This window comes from Zootoca vivipara, chromosome 15, assembly GCF_965207765.1.
Source record: "Zootoca vivipara chromosome 15, rZooViv2.hap1.1, whole genome shotgun sequence".
Classification (NCBI taxonomy): domain Eukaryota; kingdom Metazoa; phylum Chordata; class Lepidosauria; order Squamata; family Lacertidae; genus Zootoca; species Zootoca vivipara.
Window position 1 is genome coordinate 35,332,703 of NC_142598.1, and position 9,877 is coordinate 35,342,579.

Sequence of the window (9,877 nt, forward strand, 5' to 3'; positions counted from 1 at the left end):
TAGGTAAAGAGTCCCCTGACCATTAGGTCTAGTCGTGACCGACTCTGGTGTTGTGTGCTCATCTTGCGTTATTGGCCGAGGGAGCCAGCATACAGCTTCCGGGTCATGTGACCAGAATGACAAAGCCGCTTCTGGCGAACCAGAGCAGTGCACGGAGACGCCGTTTACCTTCCCGCTTGGAGTGGTACCTATTTATCTACTTGCACTTTTGGCATGCTTTTGAACTGCTAGGTTGGCAGGAGCTCACCTCGTCGCAGGGATTCGAACTGCCGACCTTCTGATCAGCAAGCCCTAGGCTCTGTGGTTTAACCCACAGCACCACCTGCGTCCCCTTAATAAAAAAATCTACCTTACAATTAAATGGAAGATCATGCATAATTCTACACTTTATAACAGGGGGCAGCAACCTTTTTCAGCAGGGGGCTGGTCCACTGTCCCTCAGACCTTGTGGGGGGCCGGACTATATTTTGAAGGGGGAAAAAATGAACGAATTCCTATGCCCCACAAATAACCCAGAGATGCATTTTCAATAAAAGGACACATCCTACTCATGTAAAAACACGCTGATTCCCGGACCGTCCGCAGGCCGGATTTAGAAGGCGATTGGGCCGGATCTGGCCCCCAGACCTTAGTTTGCCTACCCTTGCTAAGGTCATTTTTAAAGGGTTATTGATTTTTTTTTATGGCAGCATAATTTATAAGTGTAGCTTTAGTTTCTTTTCCTGTTTGGCATTGTTAAGGTATCAAATGGGTTCATTCTGCCATGTTTTTAAATGCTGGTTAAAGTGTTTAGGGCAGGGGTCCCCAGACTTACCGAGCGGCGGGCCGGTGCCCGCCGCGCCGCCCGCGCGGTGGGCCGGACGGCAGGGGAGTGCGTGCGCAGCGGGCCGGAGGGCGGGGGAGTGCGCGCCCGTGCGCATGCGCACACGCACACGGGCGGAAAAAAAATAGCCGAAAATCGCTTGTGCGCATGCATATGGGCCTCCCCCGACCCGGAAGTGCACCAGAAATGACCTCTTCCGGGTCGGGAGAGGCCTGTACGCATGCGCACAAAAGGATTTTCGGCGATTTTTTGCCGATTTTTTAGATTGTCGCTGCGCCGCGCGCTGTGAGAGCGGGCGGCGGCAGCGGGCGGCGGGGGTCGTCGCGGGCCGGATTGGAAGGCCGATTGGGCCGCATCCGGCCCGGGGGCCGTAATTTGGGGACCCCTGGTTTAGGGTATTACACTTCATGACCTGAATAGTTTTAACTGAAAGGTTGAAGCCTGTCCTCTCCCCCCCCCCCCCAATACAAGCCAAGCTGCAGTCTCTCCTTAGCCTGCATCCGGAATTAGAATGAGTGAATTCAATAATACAAGAATTGCACTGAGAGACTCTGAGCACATTATCACACGCCATCCGTTCCTTTGGAGTAGGCAGTCCATACTATCAGAAAAGGCTATTAATTCTTAAGATTGCTCACTGCTGTGTGCCGTGCAGGGCTGTTCCATTACTGGTCTGAACAGCAAGTCAGAGAAATAATCTGTTTATTTCAAAAATGAAAAGTCAGACTAGTAGTCTGGAAGTCACCTTTATTGTTAAATTTGATACATCCTGAAGACAGACACGTGTCTGCGGTTTTCCAAGTTCTTGAGCCTCTTAATGATGGCTGCCGGGTATTTCCAACGGGGGAACGACTTCCCCCGTCTCCATAATTATGTCACCCTAAAAAGTTAAAAGAAATCATAATTCTTGTTGTAACATAGTTATTTTAGACACCGAATAAAGTACACATCCTTCAGTACCAATTTTGTTCCTATTTCTGTACTGTACATTTTGGAAATATTTTCTTGCAAATCAGAAATTCCAACTATATAACTGGTTTACTAAACTCAATCTTTCAAAACCACGTTTACTTTGCTATACAGGCGATTCTCGACTTGCATGGGGTTGCATCCTGGGGATAGTGCCTAAACCCAAAATTGCTTATAGACCAAATCCACTGGGTTCAAGGGCGGGTGGGAATGCCAAAGTCTTTTTTTCTTGGGCACCTGCTCCCTTAATTTTTTTAAATTGCCAGGTGCATAAAGCTGGATGTGCACAAGTTAAATGCACATTAAGATGCGAGTTACCTGTACAATAAAAAACGAAGTCTTCCTAGAGCAGAGAAATAAGTATACTCCAAACCTGCTATCTGTGAGTGAAAATGCTCACTCTGGAACTGTATTTCACATACCAGGAACAGAGAATGACTCTTGTGTATTTACACCAGCCCCACAGAAACAACAAACACAGTTTTCAGGGGCCCTATACACGTGGGACGAAAGGTTGCAGGGGGCTGGATGAGAATACCCTCATGGTCCTTCGAGCTCTACAATTCTATGACCTATAGGTAAAAGTTTTAATATGTGCTACTGGTTTTGTGCAGCCCTTCAGAAGCTGCAGCATGGGGTGGAAGGTTGGGTAAAGGTAAAGGTACCCCTGACCATTAGGTCCAGTCGTGACTGACTCTGGGGTTGTGCACTCATTGGGTAGCCAGAGGGAAAATCAGACACGGCCAGAGCAACTTCCCTTTGTCCAATAGGATACCGTTCAGTCACACAAAAGCCATACGTTTCTCTATACACACACACAACTCTCCTGATCCTTCGCCAAAGCAAGCAAAAGGGATCACCACGGTTCATGAACATATTTCAGCCTGGCATAAGCACTTGAAACCGCAGAGCAGGAACAGTGATGTATATGGCCTGAGAGGCCATAACACAGGACTGGAACTGGACAGAGAGACCCAGAGGCCCCGACTGATCCCTCAGGTCTGAGGTTCTCCACTCCTGCTCTACATAGTTACTTTATTAATTCTTTATACAGCAGACTGCCAAAGGAATAAAAGCAAATTTTACTCACTGGGTATAACTTGGGCTTTGTCTCGACTATTCCGTATGGCCGACGCTGTGAATGAAAAGAGCAATCATAAGGATTCCAAGGGAAGTCGCCATTCTGGAAGCATTTGTTATACCCTGTCCTATCTCAATAGCTTTTCAGTCCCTTGTAGCTTGCAACTATTTTGCTACGCCAAAGTTCATTGTGCCCTCTTAAGGGAACCGAGGTCCTCCACAGCTGGGGGGGGGGGAGGGAGGAATCCCAATAGAACGCTTCACTCCCATGAACAGGAAGATGCAATCTGATCTACGGCATTCGCACAAAATTACCGGTATATGTACTTGTTTAGCTATTTACACTGCACTTTTCTAGGCAAATCACCTCCAGAAAGCAGCTTAAAAGTATAGCAAGTATACCTACAGTTTCCAATTCAAAAGCAACAGTATATATGAGGAATCTTAGCCAGTCAGCGGTATTTTTTAATGGCAAAAGAATCAAAAAAGTTTGACTATATTTTTCCAATACACCAATCCCCCCTTGCACTGTGTGGCTAAGCACCTACTGAATGAACTGTTAGTGCAGTCAGCTTTGACAATCTTGTTAAGCTGGGTGGGAGGAGAGCAGAAAAGGAAGGAGCCTGTATGGTGCTTCATCTGCCAACCAGTAACTAGCAATGTCAAAGCTCACCATGCGGAAAATTTGGAAGGTTTACAGGCAGCGGCTCGGCCTTGGCTACTGGATACAAAATGTTCTGTTGTTCTAACTCCTGTTCCCCAAAAGGGAAGAGCACCTTTCAACTCCTTAAACCTGGGGGACTGGAGTTAAAACTTTACAGCCAAGATGTTGCTGGAGGAAAATGATGTCACAGAGACAGGGAGTCCAGCCTCCTGGGCTTAGGAAGTTGGCCATCTGTTTCTAAACAGCAACCTAAGATTTTCAGCAAAAGACAGGTTGGGGATGTGGAGAAAAGGATCCCACAGAAAAGGTGCCTATATATATTGTATATCCATAAATCTATGCTCATGGCTAGGTCCCAGAGCTGTATTACCAAAATGCTACAAAATACATACCGCTAGGTGATACTTGGTGTAATAGTGGACAAGCCAAAAAGGAATAAGGAGCCGATATACAAGAAACTTTGAAGCTTTGTAGGTTTTGAATACCTAAAAATAAGCAGTTTTTTCTTATTAGTTCCTGACATCTTAAGAACTTTGATATAAACAATATTTGTTCCCATTCATAAAAATTAACACAAATAGTTTATGATTAATTCATGCCAGACTTTGGGCTACTTTGAGTGCCACAATATATCATGGTTAGTCATAAGTGGAACAAACTCCAGCAAGCCTTGGGGTCACAACCTCACATCTTCTTGTCCAGCACAGCTACAAGAAGTTCCTTGGAAGATAAAAGCAGCTTATAAATGTAATAAACAAATAACTGCACACCAAGCGAATTGGCAAATAAACAAGATGCGTAAACAGGGTTGTTGAGAGGATGAAACCCATATGCACTGCCTTGAGCTCATTGGAAGATAAATTATTATTATTTATTAAATTTGTACCCCACCCCATACTCTCAGGGTGGTTCACAGGATATAATCACAATATAAAAACACAAAAATACATAAAACAAAAACCACCCAAGGGAGTTTATAAATGTAACAAACAAATAGGTAACTACATGAAACCGCTGGGTGGGCTTATCTGGAGGTTTGGAGTACATTGTCAGCAGTATACTGATGACACTCAGCTCTATTTCTTCTTTACATCTGCAGGAGGCAGTGGAAGTTCTGGATCAGTGTCTTGCCTCAGTAATGGACTGGATGAGAGCCAACAAACTGAAACTCAATCCAGATAAGACAGAGACTGTTAGTGGGTGGTTCCCTAGAGCGGATGGGTGGGAGATCGCCTGCTCTTGCTGGGGTTACACTTCCTTTGAAGGAGCAGGTTCGTAGCTTGGGGGTATCCTGGATCCTTTGTTGTTGCTTGAGGCTCAGGTGGCCTCACTGGCTGGTGACCCAGCTACACCCCTATCTGGACAGGGATAGCCTAACTACTGTTGTCTATGCTCCGGTAACCTCAAGGTTACATTACTGCAAGGCATTATACGTAGGGCTGCCTCTGAAGACAGTTTGGAAACTTTAGCGAGTGCAGAATTCAGCGGCGGTTTGAGCATATTACACCGATCCTGGTCTGAATGCACTGACTACCAACAAGTTTCGGGCCCAATTCAAAGTGCTGGTTTTGACCTATAAAGCCTTAAACAGCTCAGGACCACAATATCTCAAAGACCGCCTCTTCCCATATGAACCTACCAGGACCCTGAGATCATCTTCCGAGGCCCTCTGTGTGCCTCCTCCTCAGGAGGTCTGGATGGTGGCAACATGAAAACGGGGCCTTCTCTGAGGTGGTGCCCCACCCCATCTCAGGGCAGTTTATAGGATAAAATCACAACATAAAAACACAAAGATACATAATTGAAACAAAAACACCCCAAGGTGGTTTATCAATGTAACAAGCGAATAAAACAACTGCGTGCTAAGTGAACTGGCAAATAAATGAGTAAAATGAACAAATAGGTAAACGCAGGGCTGGATTTCGGTTTGATGAGGCCCTAAGCTACTGAAGGTAACGGGGCCCTTTATATGTCCAGCTGTCCTTTGTCAACAACAAGTTGTCGCTGTTTTTGTGTGTTGACTTTATGCTATATGGTAATTTATGGACCTAATGTGTATCTAAAGCCATTTGCACTTAACAAATAGGAGCCCACACAACACAAAACACTGTTGCAGTATGTAGGTTTTATTTTACTTGTTTTTTATCTTATACTTTTGGAAATGTACACCCAGTGGGTTTTTTTTTCCTTTACATTTTTGGGGTCCCCCAAGAGAGTGGGGCCCTAAGGTAGAGCTTGTTGGCAGGATGGAAACCACGTGCACCGCCTGGAGCTCCTTGGAAGGCAAAGGCGGATCACCGATGTAGGAAATCAATGAATAAATCCCTGCGCCCTAAGTGAGCTGGCAAAGCAACGGTGGGCCAAAGGACCAATACAGGCACCCCCAACCTGTGGCCCTCCAGATGTTTTGGCCTACAACTCCCATGATCCCTAGCTAACAGGACCAGTGGTTGGGGAAGATGGGAATTGTAGTCCAAAACATATGGAGGGCCGGAGTTTGGGGATGCCTGGACCAATACCTAAACCCGCGAGGAGAGAATGCCTCCCTTCGGCTCCCCTCCCTCGCCGCCGCCTCACCTGCTGCCTCCAGAACCCGCCAGGCTTGAGGAATCCCTCCCAGAAGCCTTCCACCAGGCCCGGCTTCCTCGGGGGCAGGACGGGCTCCCTGGGGCTCAGCTCCTGGTCCTTCAGCCAGCGGCGCCGCAGCGCCCTCAGCTGCTCCAGGCGAAGCTTCTCGTCGGCCGTGTAGCCCATCACCGTCCCCCGAGGGACCACCCCGCCGCCGCCGCCGCCGCTCGGAGGAGCCATCGCCATAGCCCTTCCGCTCCCGGCCCCGCCGCGCGACCTTGCCCGGTAGCGGGCAGCGGGCAGCAGCACGGCGACCGAGGGGCAGGAAGTGGCGTCACCCTCGCGCGCCGCCGCCGCCGCAGGACCCCATAGAGATAGAAAGGGAGGGAAAGTGTAAAGTGACACACGGTTTCATACTTCCGGCAGTGCGGGTTGGGTTCTTCCTCCCAGTACTTTTTAATGTGGTTTTTTAAAAAAATAATAATTAAAAAATGATTTTGTTGAGAATCCGCAAGCAAAACTCAGTAACCGTGAAAAGAAAACCCAGTAACGTCTTTCTATCCGATTTTTCAGAACGTTTGCGTAGGAAGTTAGCATTTTGCCCCGGAATCTACGGCCTCTCCGCTGCTATGCATGCATGCCTCTATACTTGAATCCGGCAGAAGTAGATCAGAGAGCCAAACTTTCCCGTATATCACCTAAAAGAGCCTCACTTGAATGTCTGCGGTCTCCTCCCGTATTGTATTGTATTGTATTATTGTATGTTAATTTCTATTTTATTTACGTCCCACCTTTTAATTTAATTTAATTTAATTATTTTATTTTATTATTTTATTTTATTTTCACCCCACCTTTCTTCTCCAAGGAGCCCTGATTAGATTCAAATTCATGGCTTCACCCACAGCCATACTTGCTTTGGTTTAACATCAGATCATCACTGATGTGTTGAGTCATGGGCGTACCCAGGATCAAAACTAGGGGGGGGGCAAGGGGAGGGGCCAAGGCACGGAAGGGGAGGGGCCACAAAGTGGGCGGGAACGGCGAACTCGCGCTCCGCCGGGCTGTGCCCCTCCCTAGCAGCAGGGCTGGTGGGTGGAGGCGGAGCCCAGCCCAGCGGAGCGCGAGTTCGGCGTTCCCGCCCACCGCGCCGCGCTCCCTGGTTCCCCGCCGCGCTTGGCCTTGCCTGAGGGCGCGCCGGGGAGCTGGAGGGAGGGTGCGGCGCGGCGCGGCGGGAATGGCGAACTCGCGCTCCGCCGGGCTGTGCTCCGCCTCTGCCCACCAGCCCTGCTTCTAGAGTAGGGCAGCTGCCCTAACTTGCCCCATGGTGGGTACGCCCTTGTGTTGAGTAGGCTTTCTTCCGAGTAGGCATGGTTGGGCTTGAGCTGTTAAGAATGAGGGAATGAGCTGGATTTGCTGAACTATCGGGACGTGTTGATAAATGGATTAGAACATTCATCCATCCTTTATTGGCATAATTTAGACAATAAAATCATAAAAGAGAAAGAAATAAAAAAGGGGTGGGGTGGGGGAAATCCATAAAAAATTGGCAATAAGAACCAAAGGTTGTAGCGACCCTTCAGAATGCTATAGACTTCTTCCCTCTGTAAGGATATGTTATTAAAAGATGCAGTGGGAGAGGGCTGCTTTTTCTTTTTGAAATAAGAGTTTTTGTTGCTGCAGAAATCAGCAGCCAACTAGCACCCTAAATGAGCCAATGTAAAGTCAGAATTTCACTTCTTGCTCCTATACCTGCGATCATCAAGTTTTGCATATTATGTACATTTTTACACCGCTGAATTGCAACCAGTATTTTCATGATGGTTTTTAACTGGGGTAAGCCAGTAAAAGGGGCCATGTTTTGCTTAAAAATATGTTTTTTAAAAAAACATGTCTGTTAATTTCTCCGTCTGTTCCCAACCTGGCGCTCTCCAGATGTTTAGGATTGCAAAACACGACGACAGCAGCTCTCACTTGAGAGTAAGATATATATCTTTATACAGGCTGCAAGCAGTACAGGCTCTGTGAGAAGCACAAGATCCAGGTGTCATGATTCCAGGGTACATGACTATGCACGAGGTTCTGATCCAAACAGAAGCTACAAAGGTGTCCCAACAGTTGACACAAGGTTTTAAAGACATGGCGAAAGCTCAGCCATGAGACTCTCTCGCCCTATAGGACTGTTGCACAAGCGTCTAGGCAGATGCTTCTAATTGCACCTATGGAGGTGATGCCTGGTTCTTGACCACAGTATTGTGCTCTGCAGGAGGGCCAGTGGAGCGAGCTGGCAGATCTGATTCCCCCTCTCCAATATCTAGAATCCCAAGGGGAGGGCCACCTTCTCTGGGTGCCAGCCTGCCAAACACCCGCTGCTTCTGCTCCTTGCTCCTCTTCCATCTGGGTCAAAACGTGCCATATCCTTATGGAACCAAGGGGTCTGTGATAGAAAACATTCCTTGAACTGTTTCTCCTGTGCATTTTCAGACTGTGTTCCTTGGAAGCTTATCAGCAGGTCCCCAGTTAGAAAATCAGCAACCAGGGGCAGGTTTTCTGAACCACAGTTTGCCCACCGCCGTGGACACTCCCCTGCTTGCAATGCACAGCAATGTCAGGAGGTATTAAATTTGTATTTAGGAGTGCGCACTAAACTTTACCATGTGAATGGAGCGTGTGTTCTGGAACATGCACCAGAATCCTTTGCAATCCAATAACATGGAAAGAGTTCCCTAAAGGCAGAAAATTGGAAAGTCACTGTTCTACTAGAGAGCGAGTCAACATCTTTAGTTATTTGATCTATGGAGAAAGTCAAATAAATAATAATATTCTGGGGGGGGGGTCCACAGTGAAGAGGAAATAGCTGAACACTGCTCCATTTTGGCAAAAGGACATGCCCTGCCTCCACATTCTACTGGCTAGAGATACTGTAATCAGTGTGCATGTGTATTTATAGATGTACATATGCATTTGTGTGTGTGTGTGTGTGTGTGTGTGTGTGTGTGAATCCATAGAAATTGCTGTTCGATGCAGAGACAGAAACTTGGAAGAGAGAGAGAGAGAGCGCCAAATTTGGGCTCTGGAAGTGAATGGCATTTTGTGGCATTTCTCCGGAGATCTGATGTGGAAGCGATGGACTTTAGGCGGCTGCATATTTGGAAATAAAGTATAATGTTACAAATACCACAGAGCAAAGGAGGCCTCTGGTAGCCTCCTTTCTAGAGGAAGGCAGACATGCCTCAGAGATGCATCCCCGGAACGTCTCGCCATTCAGAAAGTGCAATGGTATATTGCAGTGCCACAGAGGAGGCTGGCAAGGCAGAAGGGCAACTCTTGGGATTGTACAATAGGAACGCTGTCCTTGTGGTCCTCTGCAACATTGCAAGGGATGTCTGGGAGCACCTCTCGGATCAGAGCAGCAAGACTGTGTGGCCTGTGCCCACTTGAATAACTCAGCCCTAGTGTTTGCTTTCCCTCCTTTCCTAAGAAGACTTTAAAACATCTTCCACAGCTACTTTTTTTTTTGCAATTGTATAGGTTTTTGCCTGCCCAGAATCTACACAGTCTGCTTCCTGGACTGCACATGAGATCCTGGTGTATCCTTTGTTGAGGAAGGCAGAGTTTTGGGGGACTTCCAGAGTTCATAGGAATGTTCTATAGTCAAAGAGTATACTTGTCACACCCCTAGAAGGCAGGTGATTGTAAATAGCATCCTTAAGCCGCAATGCTATGCACCCTTAACTGGAAGTATGCCCCTGGAAGGTGTTTCATTACTCAACGGA

At 47.4% G+C, this 9,877-nt stretch overlaps 1 protein-coding gene across 1 annotated transcript; it reads right to left on the minus strand.

The window, feature by feature from the left end:
• Positions 1-1,553: 1,553 nt before the first annotated feature.
• Positions 1,554-6,417, minus strand: NDUFB6 (NADH:ubiquinone oxidoreductase subunit B6). The gene is made up of 4 exons (XM_035141090.3): positions 6,114-6,417; positions 3,929-4,021; positions 2,883-2,927; positions 1,554-1,703 (listed from the first exon to the last, which is right to left on the minus strand). The coding sequence occupies exons 1-4, from the start codon at positions 6,348-6,350 to the stop codon at positions 1,638-1,640; spliced, it is 441 nt and encodes a 146-aa protein (XP_034996981.1). The 5' UTR covers positions 6,351-6,417; the 3' UTR covers positions 1,554-1,637.
• Between the last annotated feature and the right edge of the window lie 3,460 nt (positions 6,418-9,877).

Bases quoted from the DNA above. Each gene is read 5' to 3' on its own strand.
- NDUFB6 (XM_035141090.3), bottom strand. From the start codon at position 6,350: ATGGCGATGGCTCCTCCGAGCGGCGGCGGCGGCGGCGGGGTGGTCCCT. The intron at 2,928-3,928 runs GTATGTATTTTG...TTTCATTCACAG, and splicing joins ACACCAAGTATCACCTAGCG to CGTCGGCCATACGGAATAGT. The intron at 1,704-2,882 runs GTGAGTAAAATT...TTAACTTTTTAG, and splicing joins CAAAGCCCAAGTTATACCCA to GGTGACATAATTATGGAGAC.